Source organism: Sturnus vulgaris, chromosome 12 (assembly GCF_052056855.1).
Source record: "Sturnus vulgaris isolate bStuVul1 chromosome 12, bStuVul1.hap1, whole genome shotgun sequence".
In the NCBI taxonomy this organism is placed as follows: domain Eukaryota; kingdom Metazoa; phylum Chordata; class Aves; order Passeriformes; family Sturnidae; genus Sturnus; species Sturnus vulgaris.
Genome location: NC_142254.1, coordinates 14942704 through 14963710, shown reverse-complemented (window position 1 = coordinate 14963710; position 21007 = coordinate 14942704). Strand labels below are relative to the sequence as shown.

General features: G+C 50.9%; 2 protein-coding genes and 1 long non-coding RNA gene across 3 annotated transcripts; 1 reads left to right on the top strand and 2 right to left on the bottom strand.

Annotated features, from left to right (window-relative positions):
- Positions 1-738: 738 nt before the first annotated feature.
- LOC106855825 (C-C motif chemokine 14-like) lies at positions 739-2182 on the bottom strand. Its single transcript, XM_014880771.2, has 3 exons — positions 1898-2182; positions 1416-1527; positions 739-1055 (listed from the first exon to the last, which is right to left on the bottom strand). Exons 1-3 carry the CDS (start codon positions 1962-1964, stop codon positions 965-967), a joined length of 270 nt encoding a protein of 89 aa, XP_014736257.2. The 5' UTR covers positions 1965-2182; the 3' UTR covers positions 739-964.
- LOC148222400 (uncharacterized) lies at positions 2180-10697 on the top strand. Its single transcript, XR_015806336.1, has 4 exons — positions 2180-2488; positions 4964-5222; positions 9599-9959; positions 10559-10697. It is a non-coding gene; the product is annotated as an uncharacterized LOC148222400 (long non-coding RNA).
- On the bottom strand, positions 7156-14402 carry LOC106855866 (uncharacterized). Its single transcript, XM_014880845.2, has 3 exons — positions 14244-14402; positions 11407-11527; positions 7156-10764 (listed from the first exon to the last, which is right to left on the bottom strand). Exons 1-3 carry the CDS (start codon positions 14302-14304, stop codon positions 9693-9695), a joined length of 1254 nt encoding a protein of 417 aa, XP_014736331.2. The 5' UTR covers positions 14305-14402; the 3' UTR covers positions 7156-9692.
- Positions 14403-21007: the final 6605 nt, after the last annotated feature.

The window sequence follows — 21007 nt, the reverse complement described above, 5'->3', positions numbered from 1 at the left end:
GGTGGCTGCTGCTCAGGGACTGGCTGAGCATCATCTGGGCCGATGGGGTTTTTTTTGGTAGGTTTCTTTTTTTTTCTTTGGTTCTCCTTTTTTTTCCCCTTTATTGAACTGTCATGGAGAAAGAGGAAATGGGGGGACATTCGGAGTTGCAGCATTTGTCTTCCCAGGTCACTGTTACACTTGAGGGAGCCCTGCTCTGCTCCCCATGGCTGAGCACCTGCCCACTGATGGGAAGGACAGAATGAATCCCTTATTTTGCTTTATTTATTAAATTGTCTTTAACTCACAGCTTTCCTCACTCTTGCCCTTCCAGTTCTGCTCCCTCTCCCAAATCCCTGGCAGGGATCACTGCTGAGCTCTCCTTGGCCCCTGGCAGGGGCAAAATTTCCAGGGCTGTATATGCAGGAATCCCTTGTGTGATTCAGCATCCCCTGTCTGTCCTGCCTGCCCAGGGAGCTGTGCAGAGAAACCTTCCCCTGCAGCCCAGCTCAGACACCACAGCTGGGCACACACGGCAGGCAGGCTGTGCTCCTCCACGGGACAGCAAATGGGACAGGCTGGAACTGATGGTTTTTAGTTTTGCACCTAAAAACCCTCAGAGGAGGCCCCAGCCCCTTTTGAGTCCCCTTGCAGTCCCATCCATCCCCCTCCCCTCCTGCCCCAGTGAGACCCAGTGGGAAGAGCCACCATCCAGCCCACAGCTGTGGGGCTGAGAGAACAAAGGACACCACTCTCCAATACCACATGAAGTAACCTTTATTTTGTGGCTGTGATCAGCAGGCAGGTGCTGGCGGGGCCAGCAGCATTCCAGGAGCTGGTGCCCAGCTGTGGAGGCAGTGCAGGGCTCTGGGGAGTCAGTGCCCTCTCCCAGCAGCTGGGACATCCACAATCCTTCCTGGGAGTTTACAGGGACTGTGACCTTCCTTCCCACCAGGATGTTGGGTAGCCTGAACCAGGCACCAAGTCATTTCTTTTTTTGAAGCTCTGTAATTGCTCTCTTCACCCACTTCTCCTCGGGGTTTGTACAGATCTTGGCTCCTCTCTTGGTCTCAAACCTGCCAAGGGTAAAGATGAAGCTTTGTGAGGAATGACAGCTGTGATTCCATTTGTGCCCACACCATCCTCCCTCCCCTGCACTCTTTCTCCTTTCCCTTTGTCCCTGTGTGCTGCCCTGGGTTCTGGGTGTCCTACAAGCAGCTCATCCTGCAGCCCAGCCCCTCTGGAGCCCGTGCAGAGCCATCAGGAGCTGGGATGGCCTCGCAGAAGTGCCCAGACAGTCACATCCTCCCCTCTGAATGCTGGAAGATCACGGAGGTTACACAGACCTGTCCCTGTCCTGTCCCCAGATGGAACAAATTAACTGAACCCAGGCAGCCCAGGAGACAGCACAGCCTAGGGAAATTGCCAGGACTTACACAATTGCTGGGGAATAACATTCCCTGGTAGTTGAGTAGAAGCCCAGGAGGTTGACCAGGCGGAGAGGGCGCCTCGCATATTCAAAGCAGCACTCGGATGGAGAGTAAGGGCCTGGAGAACACAGAGAGGGATGGTGAGTGCTGGCTCTGGAAGGCAGCAGAACCTTCACCCAGGACTGATGAACACTGAAGGCTGATGAACACAACACCCCCCAAGCTCTGCAAATGCTGCCATGAGGAGCCCCAGGTGCTCTCCTCCTCCCTGGCCAGGGCAGAAGGATGCTCCAGGTTATCACCCAGCCTGCAGCAGGAGCAGTCTCCATCCTCCCCTGCACCCCAGGGTGTGCTGCTCTGCCCTGGCCAGGAGTTGCTCCTCCTGCCAGCAGCACCATCCCTGCTCCACACTGGGGTTTCCTTCCTAACCATCCCGATGGGACAACCCCGAGTCCCAAGCGGCAGCAGTGGCCCAGGAGATGTTCTACCTGCACTGGAGCATGGGGAGAGGCTGAGGAGCACCACGAGCAGCAGGACTGTCCTTGCAGTGAGCATGGTGGCTCTGGGAGGGCTCTTCCTTGTAGGATGCTGCTCTGCCTCTTTGGGGGAGCCCAACTCTGAGCTCAGGCAAGGAGGTGCTGCAATTTATGCTCTCTACTCCTTCCCAGTTATCCCTTTTCTAAAGAATTTGAATCAAATCCAAGGAAAAGACTTCATTACCAATGGGGATTTCCATGTCACATGGGATCATCAAAATTGCAGACAGACAATACCTGGAAAGACAAAATAAATTGTGTCAGCTTCTGTGCTCACCCACACAGGGAAAACCACGAGGGAAGTGAAATCTTCTCTGCAGATGTAAACTCAAGAGCTCCTGGACCTCCAGAGAGGGGATTTGTAGCCATAGGAAAGACAAATCTTGGTGTTCAATGCAAGGTCACTCAGCCCAGAGATAACACAAATGTGCTGGAGATGTCTGGATGGCTTCTGGAGATGTCTGGATTCTGGTGAATCCTGGAAAGCATTAAACAGAACCACAGTGACTGCTGCTGCCACCAGCCCTCTGTGGCTTGAAAGCGGTAAGCTGGCAAATACTGGCAGAAATTGTATCATATTCCATGTTGCTACTATGGAGAGGAACACAAGTTTTCCACCAAAATTCCCTGTTTGTAACTGGGCAGTGAGGGGGCAAAAGAGAAGGGGGTGTAGTTGAGCCTTTCCTTGTGGACAGGGCAGGGCAGGAGTCAGCATCAGGCTAAGGGGAATGGATGGAAAACTTACTGTTCAAAGTTTTTGGGTGACTTTTCATCATCTTCCTCCCTCCACAGCCTTGAGGCATCCCAGGTCCTGCAGGGACCTGCTGAAAGGGATCAGCCCATCTGTGTTATCCTGGGGACAGTTCTCCCTTGCTGTGCTGGGCTCCCCCTTCCTCAGGCCTTCCAAAGCTCCAAGGAGCCCCTCTGTAGCTCCTTGTCATTCTTGCTCAGCTCAGACACTTTTTTCCTTTCCCTCTTTTTAACCTTTTTAAACCAGACTCTAAGTGGGTGCACGGAGCAGTGGGGCCCCATGCAGATCCCCAGGCACCACAGTCCCCCCTCACTCCCTGTCAACGACCCAAGGGGCCACCTCAAGCCCTTCTTCACCCCCCAGCCACTCTCAGGAGCAGGATATTGTGCCTGGGACTGTTATCCCTGGATGTCTCTTAAAATACCTGGGAGAAGACCACCCAATGCTGAGAACTCATTGGTCATGCTCAGCTCTCCCCAAGCTTCATCAGACACTTTTCCTGCTGGTGGAGGCACAAGATCCACCGCTCTGGATGGACCTCAAGAAGCTTCTGCTGTCTGTTTTTCTGGTTCTGCTTCCCTTTTCCCAGGATTTAAAGCCATGTCTTTGGAAGCCAGATGACTCACAACTCCCTGGAGACCTTTTGATGTTTCTTCTTTTGCACTTTGGAAGGGGAAAAAGCTGTTAAGTGCTGGAAAGCCCCTCTGACTGCCCAAGTTTTCCTTTCATTTGAATGGACTCAGAAGAATGTGCTTGTTTACTTAAAAAATGAAGAGCATCCTTGTTATTCTACAGGAGGAGGACAAGGGAAACTGAGGGGACACATCAGATCCAGCCTTTGCCAGCAATGGTACCAGGAGGGGACAGAGGATTTGAGCAGAACCTGTGCTGGGTTTGGGGTGTCACTGACTGAGCACTCCTAGCTGGGCTGGAAAACACAACCCAGACATCTTCCACTTGGGAAGGCACTGCAAGAGCAGCTGGGCTGCCAAGGCAGGAAAGGGAACCTCACCCAGTGCCTGAAACTCATTCCAAGAAGGCAGTGGGAGGGTTTGGAATAAGTTTTCCCTGTTTTCTTCTGTTCTACTCAGTCACTTTGTATCTTTCCCATTTACAATATGAGACACACCCTTGTTTGGCTTCTCTAAACCCTCTGTACCCTTTCTGTGTGTAGAGCTCCTCCACATTTCTTCGGGGTGCTCACTCCAGGGTCTCCACAGCTCCATGTGGAAGCCCTGATTGACTCAGGACACAATCACAAACTCCACGTACAGCAGTGCCAAGTCCTACAGCCTGGAAAGACACTCTAAAATTAGAAAAATGAGAATCTCTTCCAAAGCCTGCTTCCTACAGAGGGACACTGGGGACCACCAAGTGCTGTAAGCTGGTGATCTGAGGTGCATCCTGAGCGGGAAATTCTACCCAGAGTCACGAGACAGAGGCTGCAGGAAGGCAGCTGGGTCCAGGAGCCCTTCCCCAAGGTTCTGTCTGCACTAATTCCCTGGGCAAGCTCATCCACAGGCACAGGGACAGAGCAGAAATTCGCTGTGGGCATGCAGGAAACCCTCACAACTACAGCCAAGAAAAAGTACAGAGATTTTCTGTGCCAGAAACTGGAAGTGGCCTTATCTTGATAAGGAACATGAAATAATGGATCTGATGTCAGTTTCCTCAAACACACTAAAAATGAGATATTCTTCTGTTTTTATCCAATGAGGTCAATCAACTACCTCAGGGTTAAGTGAAGGATGGACCTGGGGTGAGAGGGAGACACTGCACTGGAGAGGCTTCTGTGTCAAGTAGCAATCAGAGGAAATTATGCTTGATGAGGACTTCAGGCTCCTTTTTTCAACCTTGAGCCTTTTAAAGCTCCTAGAGTTTAAGCAAGCAGCAGAGAGATGCTTCAGCTCAGCTTTTAAAGCAAAGCTGAGATAACAGAAAAAAATAGGACATGGAAGCAATTCCAATCTAATTTTTAGTGATTTAATTCTGAACAGAGGTAGTCCTGATGATTTAAAGATGGTACTAGAATAAGTTATGAATTTATCTTTTCCTTAGTGTTTGATTAGAATAAAACCCCAGCAATCAGAAAAATAAATGCAGTTAAAGAGTGTGATGAGCAAGACACGTTAAGGTACCTACATATTGTAATGAAAATGTGTTTGTGATGGGGTTATGGTCAGAGTCAGCAAGCTGACATCACATCCCTCCTTGAAGGGTGACTCTCACTTATATCTATCTTTTTAAAATTATCTGGTGTGTGGCAGGATTCAAGGGTGAATTCTGAAAGCTCAAGAAATGAGCCTTCCTCCATCACCCGTGACCGTCAGCCAAGAGGTCCCAACAACCTCTGTGCTCTGTCCCAGGGGGGACTTCAGCAACAGGAGCAGCCCCTGCAGTGACATCAGCAGGGACACAATCCTTACAGAAGTGGAGATAAGGCAAATGCAAAGGCTGGCAGAACCACAGCCATGCAGCAGAACCCGAGAGCCCAAAGCAGCTGGGGACATCTGCCTTCTGCACAGGGTGAGTGGCCGTGCTTCAGCTTCACCACAGGCTGCCCCAAGCAGGAGAGCTCTTGTGCAACATTTCACAGGAAAGCAGCCGTGCTGAGACGTGTCATAAACCACAGCCCAGGCCAGAGATGATGGAGGAGACACCTTCTGTTCTCCACCTCACACACTGGCCTGGGGAGAGGTCAGAGTGTGGAGGAGAGGATGGCACAGGGGTCCCACTGCCAGGCCCAGACTGCAGGGAGCAGAGGGAGGGGACAGGCCAGGAGCCAAGGGTGACCCCAGCACCTCCCCAGTGAGGTGACAGCCCACAGGGTCACAACGCAGGGGTCAGAGCCTCCACCAATGGTCCCTGGCACACCAACGGAAGAAACAAATCCAGAATCCATTTGGGAAGGTCTGGGGAATCTTCTCAGCAGTAACAGGAAATGGGGACAGAGACAGGGCTCCAGCTCCAGAAGGTCCATCCAGCCAGGAGACAAGATACCCACAGATGGACCCGAGGTATGTCCAGGAGTCTGGATCAGAGCCAGGACATGAGAGCAGCACTCACAGCACGGCAGGGCCAGGGGCTCAGGCCTGAGCTTGGATGGGTTCCTGAGGCTCAGGCAGAGCATTAGGAGATGTTGTGGGGTGAGCCCACCCACAGATGAGGCTGGTCAGGGTGATTATGGCCAATTAATGCCCTCAAGGCCTGACATTTGATGGATCCTATGGGGACACAAATGGAGCCCGTGAGGAGCCCCAGTGATTTCTCCTCCTCACAAGCTCAACCCAAACAGCTGCTCATGACATGGTGATGTTGTGGAGCTGAAACATGTGGGTCAGTAAGGGCTGAGAGAGGTCACGTCATGCCCAGGGGTCCCCCATCTCCTGTGGGCTGTGGGGAAGCATCAAGGCAGGACGTGCATCTTCCACACCAGGTGCAGAATGCAACTCTCACCCTTGCTGAACAGAACAGATGTGGCATTAATTACCCCCTGGACCAAACTCTGTCCCTGAGGCAGCTCCAGGAGAAGCAGGGGATGGTGTGAGGAGGGACACCCTTGCACAAGACCTTTCCCTGCACCAGACACCAACACCAGCAAAGCCAGGAGTTTGTGTCACCCACAGCCCAGGGACTGAGCACCCAAAAATTGCAGAGGAGCAGCCCCGAGGAGCCCTGCTGGCGCCGTCGGAAATGATGGGAAATGATTCATCCTGTCAGGCCTGGCTGCTCTGCACCGCCCCCTCCTTCCTCGCCTCCCTCTCCTCAACAGAGAGGAGAAATGAAATTAAAAAAAAACAAAAAGTGCTTTCGTTTCGTTAGAGTTTCGTTGTTATCCCCCAGATGACCTTCCTGACCTGATGACTCATCTGCAGGAAATTTTCATTGACTTCTGCATGTACCTAGAAGGGCACAGGGCTGAGATGGTTGGGATGAGAACTCCTGAAATGCAGAGAATGCTCATCTTGACCCTCTTGCTCCTGCCAGCTCCCCACTCCAGGAAAATCCCTGAGAAATTACTCTTTCACTGAGTTGCTCTTCCCACCTCTCCAGCACCAGAGAGCAGCACACAAGGGCATCCCAAGCCCTGCTGGGGTAGGAGAGGTCCTATCTCATCCCTTGCTCTCCTGCCTCCTTACAGAATAACTTGGAGCATCATGTTTGTTGTTTCTACTATTTGGCCTTAGTTTTGCTTAAGCAATGCAAAACCCCAGCTGTTTGTTTTCTCTACTGCCTTAGTGAGATGGGAAACACAAATCCCTGAGAGGATTTCCTGCAAACATGTGCAAGATTAAAACTCTTAAAGGAGATGGAGCAACAGCCTGGCCACATCCAGCTATGCCAGCTTTGTCATCTCCTGGTGATGCTGGGATGCTCTTTCCACAGTGCACAATCACAGGTGTTCATCTCTGCAGGGACCAGGCTTGGTAACCCAAATCAAGGCTCAGTCTCCTGAGGATGAAAGTTTTTAACATAAGGACTTTATTACTCTTACTTCTATAAAAATGCACAGCTCATATCTCATGCATACACTCAATATACAAATGAGCTGGAGCTCGTAACAGTCACTGTGCTCCACAGCAAGTGGTATTTTAACCCCCAGAAATGGGTGACACCCACAGGCTCCATCCTCCCTCCCTCCCTCCCAGACTGCCCATTGCAGAGAGAGGAGCAGCAGTGTCCCCCTGTCCTGGGCTGCACCTGTCCCCTGTGAGGGTGCCAGCACCCTGCCTGAAGCCCCAGGAGAGGGGAGCAGGGAGAGCACAAGGACAGGGCCAGCCTAGAGGAGAAGCAGCTTCTCCTGATGAGTTCCAGTGGGATCACACAGCTGGGAGCTGGTGGTGGAGCTGAAAGCAGTGTCCTTTCCAAGGCTGGTGGGACTCCAGGTGATCTGATGGTGCACATCCCTCTCTCCAGCACTGCTCCAACACCAGCACTTCACCTGCAGCAGACAAGTGCCCACTCCATCTGCTGAAGGGCCTGGAGAGTTGTCCAGCTCCCATGGACATGCACAAGCCATCTAAGACCAGCAACAAAATAGACAAGGCACAGTATTTTCCAGTGCTGCCAAAAAGGTCTCGACTCCAAGCAGCTCACACAGGACATTACTTACATTCAAAAAGCTATAAAACTTTTTTACAAAAATAACATTTCTAGTGTTTCATATAAAAATAATACCACAGAGTTCCAGCTGTGCACAGGTGGGGTGCATGGGGAGGTGGCACTGGCAGAGCCAGATTTACCCTCTAGGAAAACCAACCCCAACCAGAGTTCCACAGCTGAGCTGCTGCACAAGGAAGGATTTCACTCCAAATTCATCATTGCAATTCATCTGATTGCACCCCGTACTTGCAAAGGCCGAGATGAATCTCTCAAGTCAACAAAATGCAGAAATAAGGGATGTGTGATGGCAGAAAGCAAACACAGTTGTAGTCTGTCCTCTCCCCCTACAGGGCTGGAGGGATTCCTGAAGGTGCAATCTGACAGATCTACCAGGCACATTCCTCAAACTCTGCTTTACAGCTGGCCCATCATTTTTTATGATCTTGCTTATTGTGCTTTTCCTTTCATTTTCTGCATGCATATTTGTTCTTAGGGATCTGATCCACTAGGTTTGTTAGGATCTGACCCTTGATATGTATCTACATACAAACCATCATATCATCAAGACCTTTGCACGCTCCAGCAGAATTCATCCTGGAGTCCAAGTTTAATACAGGCTTCCAGGACTTGACCACTGATAAAACATAAGACTTATGTACAGTAACATCAGGATGTGTAAAAATCAAAATCAATCTGGGGTTAAAAAAGCCTGGTTCTGTTACAGTGCTTTCAGTGCTTTCATAGCCTGGTGATCAGTGTTATCCAAAATGGAAAAACTAAAATGTGGCTGAAAGTATAGGATCATGAACAGGCATTTTGTGCTTTTTTTCTTTTTTTTTTTTTTGTGAATCAGCAAAGGTGCTTATTTCTAGTGAGAAAACGGGATCACAAGGATGTCTGCTGTAGTAGAGTAATTCCTGCATAGCTACATCCAGAACTGCCTTTAGCTCCACATTTCCTGGGTTTTGTGCTTGCAGAGAACAGCAAAAATGTTCCAATGATAACACAGGAATAGCAAAATTATTGTGTGATTTCTTGTTTTCTCTCATTTGTAAAGATTCATCAGCATTATCCTGCCCTGGTGTTGGATGCAGCTGGACACAAGGTTCATCAGCTGGCAGAAGTGTTTTATTGCATTGATTTGCCAAGACCCAGCTCTCAGAATTCATCTGCAAGAAGAAATATCCATAGCTCCTAAAAGGAAGGGCCTGATTTCAAGGAGGAGACAGATGTGGGTTGCCAGCTTCTCTGCATATAAGATCTGTAGCACTGACCTTCAGTCCCCTGATCAGATGCAGTGTTGGTCAACTATTTCTGAAAAGCTGGGCTATCCCTCGTGTCTCCAGCAAGAGAAAATGATGAGAGTAAATTCAGCCAGCCCAAGGAGAGCCAGCACCCAGCTGGCCACCAGCTCCAGTCTTGGTCTGACAGAGCAGAGACCTGAAGTGCAAAGAAAGAAGCAGCAGAGAGTTTAAGTGCAAATTGTGTGGGTTTGGTATTATGATTGCTCAAGGTGGCTGAGCCCAAGTCCAGCAGTGTGGGAAGGTGAGTGGCTTCGTGCCTGGACCACGATGAACCACAGAAAAATTCCCAACAACAACTTTGAAAATCGCACTGCCTGGCACAGAGCCACCAACAGCAATAGAACAGCCACAGCTTTTGTACATAACACTGCCAGTAGAAAAGAAATGTCTCTCTTATTTCCAAAACACTGTGATTGGTCAGTGATGAAGTAGATATATTGTTGGGCATTCTGCTCTACAAAAAAAATCCGTTTTCTTTGTGATTTTTATTCCCAGGCTTGCTTCCTACTGGTCACCAGTTCAACGTGAACAGCTTTTCTGCAGCAACACACATACAGTTGAGACCAGAAATGTCCATGCCATGAAACATTCATATTACTTCCATTGGATAGACATTCTCTTGGTGTCCTGCCTGCTGGTAGAGCAAGCCCTGTACCATTTCTCTTGACGTTTCTTCTGGTTTGACTCCAAATTTCAGATACACCCATACAAGAACAACACTGCTAACCATCAGTCCACATACTACAGAAACTGGGATGATAAAGTGCATTTGGGACTTTGACAAGAAGCTGGGCAGAGGCAGATTTTTTGGCCTGACTGTGATCATCTGCACTCTGGCTTGGCCTGAGAATGCCTGGTGAGTTAAAACAACTGGGTCTGAAGGCTCTTGCTTCCCTACAGGCAATGAATGCTCAAATGTTGTAGTACCAACAACCCTGTTGGTATGGGTAGAAGCAGCTTTGTCTATGGCAGAGATGGGGCTTAGAGTAGAAAGTGAAGTAGCCTGTGGTGTTTTCTCTGTGTCTGTTGTGGTCTTCATAGAGTCCCAGAAGGAGGGGAGATCTGATCTAGAGCTGCTGGAAGCAGTGTCTGGTGTGCTGGCTCTGGCACTTGTAGGGTCCAGAGATCCACTTGGAGAAAGTACAGGTTGGTCTGATTCTTTAGTAGCAGGCATCAGGTCGGAATTTGAGTTAGGAGAAGCTGTATCTTGAACAGTGGGGTGTGGGGTGGGCTGGCTGGGGCCCATGCCTGCTGCAACAGCTGCTGAAGACAAAGGAGACACTGAGGACTCTCTCTTTGCTTCTGGAGTGACCTCAGAGGGCACAGCCTCTTCCTGTACCACGGGGGTGCATTCTGCAGGGAGCTGAGTGGGGTCCTGCCTGCCCACTGGGGACTTGCTGGACACCTCTGTTCTGGCAGAAGGAGCATGTATTCTCTCCCTAACTGTTGTTCCAGTTCCTTGGAAGAAACTAGCTGGAGCAGTGGCTTGAGATGGAGCCGTTTCTGGAAGACCAATATGTCTCTCAACATTACCAGGCTTTTCTGCTGAGGTGACAGCACGTGGTGGCATCACTGTGATCCCATCCAGTTTGTCTTTGATCTTCTGCACCCATTCTTCACTTGAATTTGCACAAATCTCCCTGGACCTCACAGTAATAAATCTGAAAATAAAAAGGGATTACTCACTGAATAAAGAAAACACTGGTTCAGGTGATCAGAGCTATGAGGAAGGTGTGTAAACACCAAGTGTTGTCTGGATGATTCATTTCAGGAAAGGCAGGCAGGTGCTGCTGATATCTGACTGAATGAGTATCAGCTGAATGTGACTCACTGATGAAGGGTTTTCCCCTAATAAGATTTCACTTTCAAAAGCATTGTCCTGCTTGGACAGTGTTTCCCTCTTGTACTCAGGGGAGAAAGCTCCACAGGCCCCAGCTGCCCTGGGGCACTCATGCATAAAGGCAAAACCCTCTGATTCTCTGGGTGATGTGAAACTTTCCAAGGTCAACCCAGCACTTCACTTTGGAGCCACCCCCTGGGCTGCAATAAAATGGTGCAATGGTGCATCAACTTCAGCAAAAGCAGAAAACAACAATTATCCCAAAGAAAAGAAATGGAGCTTTTCTCATTTCCAGACAAGCTCACAAGTCTGAATCTGTCTTCAGATAAAATATCTGCTTTCAGAGAAACACGTGAGCTCCCTCCCCACATCATTCCTCTGCCCTGTCCTGTCAAGTACATCCCTCAGTCCCTTTCCCCATCCTTTTGACCCTGATCCCACTTAGGAGTGGGGCAGCACTTACATGGTGGCACTTTTTTTGCAGCTGGGTTCGGTCAAGCGGTAGCCCCTGATCCTCTTCTCCTCTAACTGCTTTGTAAAAGTTAAGCACTCCACTGAACACTTCAAAGGTGCTCTGGGTTGCCCTGAAATAAAAATTTCACCTCATTAAGTGTCAGCTTTTTAATCAGGGCCTCTCAAAACCAGCACTGTTTCTGTTCCCCCTTCTCCAGGGAAGAGTCCAAAGCTTGCCACAAAAGCTTCCTATCCCTGCTGAACTGAGATGAAGACAGATCCTGAGGAAGACAAAGCCAAATTTGCTTGTAGCACCCACACATGTACCCAGGAAAAGGAGCGGGTAAAAAAGCACTGTGAAAACTGTGGGCTTTTGGGACAGCATTTCAGCTTGTCCTGTAGGGTGTGCAAGCCCCTGGACCTGCAGGTCCTTTCCCCTTTGGGTACCAGGAGGACTGGTCTCAGCACAATGCCCAGAAAATACATTTCTTCACCCCCCCAAAGACCTGCTGCAGCCCTCACCAGGGGGCAGGATGCTCCTTATCTCTTCCTCCTGTGGGACTTTCCCTCCAGGTGAGCATCCTGCCTCTCTGCTTGCTGGTACACGGTCTCTGAACGCCACCTGGCCTCAGAGAAAGGTGCAGAGAAAGAACATTTTGGTGAATGATGCTTCACTCCCACAGGTATCTCAACAGCCCAGCTTCCCAAACACATCTTTTCAACCTCCACCAGAAAATACGGTTTTCAGTTTGTAAAGTGTAAAAATAAACCCTCCCTTGACCCCTTCAAGGGGCAAGGCCAGTCACTCCACTGGGGACCACTCCTGCCTGCATCTACCTCCAGCCTCCCACAACAGGCACTTGCACAACACATCCTGCCAACTTGTTCCTGACATCCCTGGGGGCAAGACTTACAAAAACAAGCCGTGATTAATTTGGGGCCTTTGTAAAGAAAGGAATTGGCATCTGGTTTCAATCAGGCTGCCTCTTACAAAATGTTGCCTCTGATTCTGAAGTGAATGTGGCGAATTTTACACAGTTCAGTTAGGAATGATCCAGGTACCAGGTACAAGAATGAACATCAATACAGGAGCACTCTGAATCATCTGCTGGGAAAAACCCTGGTTGCAAAGAAATTCCAAGCAAACACTCCTGTGGCCCCTCTATAGAAGCCTAGGTCAAGTCAAATTAAAGCAAAGCTCTTTTTTCAAGCAATAATGTCTTCTGTGGCACTTTAGAGTCAAGAATTCCCTGCTCAGGGGCAGCTGACTTGCCAACTCTCATTAGCAAGAGGATATTCTGCTGGTGTCCTCCACTGCCAAGAGCACAGTTCAACAAAACAGGAGCAGTGACAAGAGGGCCACACTGTCCCTGTGGGTAGCCAGGGATGTGCATGGTGGGCCCTGCGCCTTTGAGAACCCTGAGCTGATTTTACAATTACTGGCACCAATGCAAATGGTTTCCATTTGGCTGAACTCCTGGTAGATTTCTTCCCAGAGGAGCTTGGAAAGCACCTTCCAAGGACAGAGGGATGCACAGGGAGCATGGAGCCCTCCCTCCTCCTGGGACACACAACCCTGCTTCTCTGAGCTGCATCTGAGTCTTTGCCCAAGGGATCTGGGAGTTTCTCCACCCAGGACCACCGTTCTTAGGAGCCACTGGCATCTGCTTTTCAGCACAGCTCCTCAAAAGAGCCAGGGAGCTCCACCAGCCTTTTAGCAGAGCCAGCCCTGTTACCTCATTTTGGGGAAGTGGATGCTTGGCCACGGCTGAGCAGAGCAAGGCAGTGCCAGGCAGGTTTACCCAGGGCAGGGTAAGCTGCCTGTGTCCCTGCTGTCCACTTTTCTCGGGCCAGCCCTGGAGAACCTGCCCGAGGTGTGAGGAAGGAACAGCTCCATGCCCAGCTGCCCGGGTTGTCCTCACCCCTCCCGACTGGCGGCAGCAGGACACGGATCTCTCCCTGCCCCTCTCCCTCCCCATCCTGGGGACACACCACCCCTTGGTGCTGGGCAAAGTCCAGCCTTGCCTGCTGAGAGCCTGTGAGACAGCCCAGCACCGCCTGCTGAAGGGCAGCCTTGGGCAGCGATCACTGCGCTGTGCCACGGGCACCGACGGCGAGCCCGGCACGGCAGAATGAGCCCAGCACGGCAGAATGAACCCAGCACGGCAGAATGAGCCCAGCATGGCAGAATGAGCCCACCATGGCAGGGCGAGCCCAGCACGGCAGGATGAGCCCAGCACGGCAGGGCGAGCCCGGCCCGGTAGAGCGAGCCCAGCCCGGCCCGGCTCTGACCCCGCTCAGCAGCCCCGCAGCTCGCAGAGATCTCTATGCACAGATCTCTATGCACAGATCTTTATGCACAGATCTTTATGCACAGATCTTTATGCACAGATCTTTATGCAGGTATTTTCCCACTCGCACACACTGCAAGTGACAGCCCTGCCTCACAGCGATGCCATCTCCAGGACAGGGTGCAGTCTCCTCAGACACCTCCCCTTAGCCAGGCTGCATCTTCCTGTCATGTCCCCAGGGACACGAAAAAAGAGGGACAGGAAATCCATGATGCTTTTTTCCTAATACAGGTTATCAGGAAGTCTCTCCGACACTCTCCCCATCTGCCCTAAAGCGTGACAAAACCATCACGGGGCTGCTCGGATGTCCCCGATGCCGGGATTGCGGCCATTGGCTTCCCCCGCACCGCTTCCCAAACCCAGCCTGATCCTGCTGGGAGATCTCTGCATCCCACAGAGGTCCCTATAGCCCCATCCCCTTCCCCGGCCCCATCCCCATCCCGTCCTACGCGCGGCTGTTCCCCGGGAGGCTGGGGGGAGCGGAGCTGTGGCTCACCTCCAGCCAGGGTCACCAGGCACAGGGCCCACAGCTGCAGCTGGAGACAGGCAGCCTTCATGTTCCCGTGGTCGGCTGAAGGAAAGGCAGGCAGGGAGGGATTACGGGCAGAATTTCCCACTCCCGGCTACTTATTGCATCCTCCGGAGCAACACAGATGCGGCCGTTCATTCCAGGATTATGAAGCCCCGCGACAGAGCTTTAGTTGTTATTCAGCTCCCTCACACGTGTCCAGGGTGACGACAGGAGGCGGAGGGAAGAGAGGGAGTGGGGAGGGAATAGCGACTGCAGCGGAGCGGGATGGCTCCTGGAATTCCCCGCTGTACTTACACCCTTTTCCTAACACACGCAGACTGCTTGGCAGGTTATTCAGGCGGGGACTTTCAGTGCTCGGCTGCTCCTTCCTCCTCCTCTCCCACCAATGTGTCTCAAGGCATCACTGTCCTTAGGCTTGCTAAACTCTCCCCACCTCCAACTACAGCTCCCCGCTGCTCAGTAAGCTCATTAATTACCCAAAATGCCAAACCAGTTATTCCTTTCCTTTTTGGCAGCCATCTTACAACAGCAGTCATTAAGCCAAAAGGGACGGAAATTTCTAATCAGGATTGTGATTTCATCAGCTAAATTTTGATCTCAGGCTAGGCTGCCTCTAAGGAGCATCACTAAAGAGAGGGGTGAGCAGGGACCCAGTGACTCTGCAGGCAGCTCCTATGCCCTGGCCGTGCTGTCTGCAGTGTGTGCTCGCAGTGACAGCCTGATTTTCCATGTAGGGGCTTGCTGATGAGCTGAGAGCAGGATGCTGAGAGCAGGAGCAGGAGACCCCCAGCTCTGCAAGAACCAGGCTGCCTCAGGGCTTTCTGGCACCAGCCCCAGGCCAGGTCAGAAGCGGACATACCAACACTGCAAACACATCCTGCGCTTTCTCTTTCATCTCAGGTCCCAGCAAACAATTTTCCCCTGCCGACTCCCTCGACTGAAAGATGAAGATAAGCTCAAGACTGAGTCTGTCTGCCTCAGAAGCCTTTTTGGCCAAAGTTCTCTTAGGGCTGGTGGAAGTCTGGCATCTCTTTGCTGTGGGAAATTCCAATGGTTCCAGTTTGGATTTTCGTTTTCAGAAGAGAAAACCCCCAGATTTCCATACAATGCATTTGGTAAAAATCCCAGCCTGCAATTCAGCTTTTGCTTATATTGTATTAGAAGAAAAAGCCCATTTCAAGGAAATAAAATAAAAATTGAGGCTTGAAATAGCCTGTTTAATCCAGTCAGAATAGAACATGCTGAGTCTGTTGGGAAGTTTTCTGGCCCTTCCCCAAACAGGGTTTTCTCAGGCTCCACAGAGCCTTACAGGAAACTTTTGTCCTGGGAAATGGCATTGCCTGAAGCCATCAGGCACCTTGGCTGCTGGAAGTGATGGCACAGCCCACACATGCTCACATCTCCCCTGAAGAAACAGGTTCTGCTTCTTCTGCAAAGGGTTTGCTGCCAGAGATAGGTAACACTGAGGAAGGGCTCTGACATTTAGGTGTGTGGGAGGGGGAGTACTTTGTTTGCCAAAGGCATGACTTGCCATAGGCGTTGTTGTTTTAAGGCAGCTGCTTCCCTCTGGCAGATAATGCAGCTGCTGTTCCTCTGCAGATTGGGTTGGAGGTGTTTCACCTGGCAGAAGACTCTTCTAGGTCACCTTTGGACATCTCCATTTACTCCTTCTGAGCTCAGCAGCTGGATTTGAAGGTGACATCTACACAAGGAAATTCCACAGCAGGAGTGTGGAGAACAGCTGCAGCCTCAGCATGGCTTCGTGGGACACCACGAGCCATCAAGTGCTGGCAGCAGTGATAGCCTAAGCCACCACCAGGCTCTGTGTTTCCCACCAAAAGCAGGACACAGAGGTACAGCAACTGCCTCCAACGGGAGCAGGCAGCTCCAATGAGTACTGACAAACCTGGGCTTCAGCTGGAAGAAAACTGGCACTGTCACTCCCAACCCACTTCCTATACCAGCCTCCCATCCCATCCCATCCCATCCCATCCCATCCCATCCCATCCCATCCCATCCCATCCCATCCCATCCCATCCCATCCCATCCCATCCCATCCCATCCCATCCCATCCCATCCCATCCCACATCTGCTCCTCCACACCAGTGGCAGACCCTTATTGCACTTCTTTGAGGTCTTGCAGCATTGAAGAACCTAAAGTCAGAGGATCTGATGTATTCCAGGAGATATTCCTGATATAAATAGTGGTAAACCACAGGTGTTAATTGCAGTCTGATAGTGAAGGATCTCAGGATTTCCCTGACCTCATCTTGCCTTCAACAGATTTTAGCCTCTTTGGTTACAGCAGAAATTGTCTGGGCACTTGTTTTCTCAATTTGATTTAGTTTCACTTTAGTTTCCAGGAATAGCAGATTGTTTTTCAGTGCAGATCTGGACCTGTAGATTAAATTGTGGATGAGTGGATGGATGGATCCTGTGGATGAGCACAAGCTGGCAGGTGAGCTCCCACATGAGCAATCCCAGAATCACAACATCCAAGTGATGGAGTGTGCAATCCTGCAAGTCAGGGACATCCAAGCCTTCAGGGAAACAAAGAGCAGAAAAACTGAGTAACTGGGAACTAGAGCCAGCTTATCCCAGCCTGTTCCTATTCCTCCTTGGGACATTTCTTGAGGTTACTCTTTGCACCAAAGGCTCTCTGAAGGGTGTTACAGCACCAAAGAAAAGCAGTGGATAACAGGAAGAAGGTTGGTTTTCCCCCATGTATGTAACTACAGTATGACTGAGGAAGGCTTGGAAACATGGATAAGGGAAAAACACTGACAAACATTCATCTGTGCTCCTGCCATGGACCACGCACTGGACACTGGGCACCAACAGGGGCTCCTGCAAGCTCTGGGCCTTCCAGCACTGCCCCAGATGTGACCCTCAGCACCCACAAAAAGGTGTCCAGAGAGTTCAGTGTCCATGCTGGAGTCTGGGCTCTCCAGCTCCTGCTCTGTTCTAAAGACATTTTTGTATCAGGACAGATGTTCTGCTACCTAAACACCGGTTTTGATGCACACAAAAGGAGAGCAAAGTCTGCTGTGGACATTGGTGACAGGCACCTGGCACACTCAGAAGCCTAATCTGATGTCATCCCCTAACCTTTGGTTGTTCCCTGGCAGCCCTCAGCCAGGAGCTTGGTTTATTGTTTCAAATTATAGATACCACAGGTCAAAGTGCCAGGTCCCATCTTACCCAGGAGAGACGTGAAAGCAGCTCCAGCATTTCCCACCTACATAACTTTGCAGGGCTGTTCACAACCAGCTTGAGCTGTGCCCAGAGTCAAGGTCCTCACGGGTCTAGGAAATATATGACTAAAGCCTGGGGAATTGAAGGCAAAAAGCACCTTCAACCTGCAAAGCTTTATATGTAGAACAATATATTAATAGAATGTGGGCTGTGTCCTAAACAAACAGGAAATGGCCCAAGAATACCTCCCGTCTTCTTCAGGGAGTTTCCGTGCTGGTATTTTTGCTATTTGTTCTTTGTGAGAGAAGAAGCGTTTATTGTAGGAGATTTGTTTCCTTGAAAAAAGGCCACAACTGAGAATTAAAAGGGAAAGTCAGTGAGAGCTAGGAGCCTGTATCTGAACTGAAAGAAAGATGCCAGAGTGGATCAGATGAGAATGTTGATGATTTCCACTCCATGGGAAGCATGTTCAGGAGCTCCCAAGGCCCCAGGAGTTGGTGACTCCTGAAGGACAGATGAGCAGGGCCTGGTAACAGGTACTAACAGCATCCTTGTGTGCTCACAGTGTTGTCCTCCATCCCAGAGGTTTGCTGGACAGAGGCAGCAGGAACATTTAGCTTTTGGGATGACCCAGGCAGTGTTGGTGCTGCAAGGGAGACACACTGACACGACTGCAGCTCTGGACATACGATGGGATTCTCTTTCCCCTGACAGAGCTCCCAGTTGCCTCGTGGCAGCTCATCCTCACACTAACCCACCTCTCCTCAGTGGCACTGCTCTGACACAAACCAACCCACCAGCTTCCTCTCTCCTGGCCAAGGACACAAGTGCCAGACTCAGGAGAAGGGTCCTTGGAGCCAAATGTGGCCTCTTATTTTGGAGATGCACTTTGGAGAAGCCTCTGTGCTCCATGTAGAGCTCTTGAGCCATTACTGTAATAAGGGAGAGGATCAAATGGCAATGGATCAAGAGTCTGGTTGGCACCACATGACTTCGTGTTTTCTCACATTTGAGAATAAAGTAGGAAATGAGAAGCAGATGTCTGGACCTGTCTGCAGCCAGTGTCTCCACAGGAGACGGAAAGACTCCAATTTTGGAAGTACTGACCACTCTGGGGTTTATGTTTTAAGGAAACTGCTTTACGTAGAAAATGTTTTCAAAAGTAGTAGAGAACATCACACTTTCACTTCTCTGAACACAATGGCTTCCTCCTTCTCTATAAATGAGAACCAATTTGTGGTCCAGCACACAGTGCAAAGTGCTGATACTCTGTATTTTCCACAGTTACCAGTCAGCATCCCAAGGCTGTGGAATGCAGCTCTTCCCCTGGCAGCATCATTCCTGAGCTGCAAACTGTTGTCTGATCCCAGTGGGACATTCAGGGAAAGGTGCACACCTGCAGTGGGAACTGGTGCCTCTCCTTGGCAGCTGGAGCAGCCCTGAGGACTGAGGAAAACTCATCCTATCCCATGGAGGCTGCCAACGGCTGCAAGGAACAAGACTGAAGTTGTTTGAAAATATTGTGTCTAAAGAAACAAACATAGAGCTCTTCAGTGCACAACGTGGTTATGCTCTTTCTAAACAGGGGAGAGTCACTTGCCTCCCACAGAGCAATGCAGCCACTGGGAGCAAGCTCTTTCCTAGGAAAGGGGATGGGGAACTTGGGAAAGGTGCCTGGATGGCAGAGGTGAAACCTGGGCAGCTTTTCAGCTGAGGGGAAGGAGCATGAAAGAACTCTACAGGAGCAGGTTTCCCTAACACATCAAGCCCCTGGCTCCTGCCCAAGTCCCTACAGAGCTGGGGAGACATCCTGATGTCCCAATTCTCCTGTGTAGCTGCAGACCCTGAAGGGAACAGTTCCACACAGCTGGCACAATGGAGGAGAGAAAGAGGGTCTGTCCCCCAAGCTCTGGGACCCCAGGAGGAATGTGGAGCTGCTGCAGCATGTCCAGACACCACCAAGATGCTCAGAGGGCTGGAGCACCTCTGCTGTGGAGACAGGCCGAGAGAACTGGGGTTGTTCAACCTGGAGAAGAGAAGGTTCCAGGAAGACTTTAGAGCCTTTCCAGTACTATCAGGACTATAAGAGAGTTGGAGAGGGACTTTGGACAGGGCATGGAATGACAGCACATGGCAAGACGGTTTCAGATTGACAGAGAGCAAGGTTAGATTAGATATCTGGAATAAATTCTTCCCTGTAAGGGTGGCAAGGCCCTGGCACAGATAATCCAGAGAAGCTGTGGCTGGCCCATCCCTGGAATTGTTCAAGGTCAGGTTGGATGGGGCTCTGAGCAATCTGGTTAGTGGAAGGTGTCCCTGCCCATGGCAAGGGTGTTGGACTAGATGGCATTTAAAGATCTCTTCTAACCCAAACTGTTCTGTGATTCCATGATCCATGGAAGGTCTCTTGCCACTGCCCTGCAGGGAGGAGAGGTGAGAGTGGCAGCAAGAGGAGGGCAATACAGAAATCTCCATGTGCCGCAGGGGAGCACGGCTGCTGTTGGAGCTGCTGCCAGGCTCTCCCTTGGCACAGGGGTGGCTGTGCTGTGCTTTGTCCCACGGTGATAAAGGGGGGTCTCCCCTCCTTTGCTTCCTGGAAAAGGATTCTTCCAGAACCCCTGTGGATTGGACAGAAGATGGGGAGCAGCAAAGTGCCATGGCTCTGCTATTTCACCTCTGAGGCCAGGCTCTGCCTGCTGCCTGGGCTGTGGGAGAGGATAAGGCATGTGCCTATTTGCAGCAGCCCTGCTTACCCCCCCTATTCCTCCCTCCCATGTCAGCAGGAGCAGCCAGTGCCTGTGCAAGGCATCCTCCTGTCCTGGAAAGGTCTTCCTGGAAGGAACAGCCAGGTCCTGGCCCCTGCCCTTTGCCTGGGGTGTTGTGAGTCCCCATTGGCCAAGAGCCAGTATCCCCCAGCATGCTGGGGCCAGCACAACCAGCACCTCTCCACACCCTTTCTTCCTACTTCTCCACCCAGCGTGTCTGCACACGCTGGCAGTCTCGAAGAAAGGAGCTTACCAGAAGCAGCTCTGTTCTCAGAAAGGCTCACCTCTTCCCGTCTCCCCTGGGCAGGAGATGTCTGTGAGCCTTCCAAAAAAGGCTGTGGGAACTGTTTGGCATGAGATTATCATTAAGCCGTGATAACAGGTGAAGGAGAGATCCCCAAACCTCTCTCCAGTGGACCCCAGCAGTGTCTCCATGAGGGCTGGTGGCACCTGTGGGCCAGTCCCAAAATCAAGGGGGTTTGCCACGTGCAGTGCTATGACCTGATAGATGTGGCTGTGCTGGAGCATTGGCAGCTCTTGGCCTGAGCTGAGGCCTTCCATACCAGCACTTTTCCTATAGAATGGGATATCACAGCCTTCCAGACTGGAGCTGTCACCCCACTCATCCAGCGGCTCTCTCTCCTCAGCCACAGGCATGCACCAAGCCCCCACTGCTGCCCAGGGTTACACAAAGGCAGCAGCAAACAAACCAGGATCCTGCACAGCTTCCAACAGCCAACAAGCCTTTCCATGGCCCAGTACAATAAA

Excerpts from the sequence above, each read along its gene's own strand:
- LOC106855825 (XM_014880771.2), bottom strand. The coding sequence starts at position 1,964 with ATGCTCACTGCAAGGACAGTCCTGCTGCTCGTGGTGCTCCTCAGCCTC. Across the intron at positions 1,528-1,897 it reads CTCCCCATGCTCCAGTGCAG|GCCCTTACTCTCCATCCGAG; the intron begins GTAGAACATCTC and ends TGTGTTCTCCAG. Across the intron at positions 1,056-1,415 it reads TGTTATTCCCCAGCAATTGT|GTTTGAGACCAAGAGAGGAG; the intron begins GTAAGTCCTGGC and ends TACCCTTGGCAG.
- LOC106855866 (XM_014880845.2), bottom strand. The coding sequence starts at position 14,304 with ATGAAGGCTGCCTGTCTCCAGCTGCAGCTGTGGGCCCTGTGCCTGGTG. Across the intron at positions 11,528-14,243 it reads CCTGGTGACCCTGGCTGGAG|GGCAACCCAGAGCACCTTTG; the intron begins GTGAGCCACAGC and ends TTTTTATTTCAG. Across the intron at positions 10,765-11,406 it reads TGCAAAAAAAGTGCCACCAT|ATTTATTACTGTGAGGTCCA; the intron begins GTAAGTGCTGCC and ends TTTTATTTTCAG.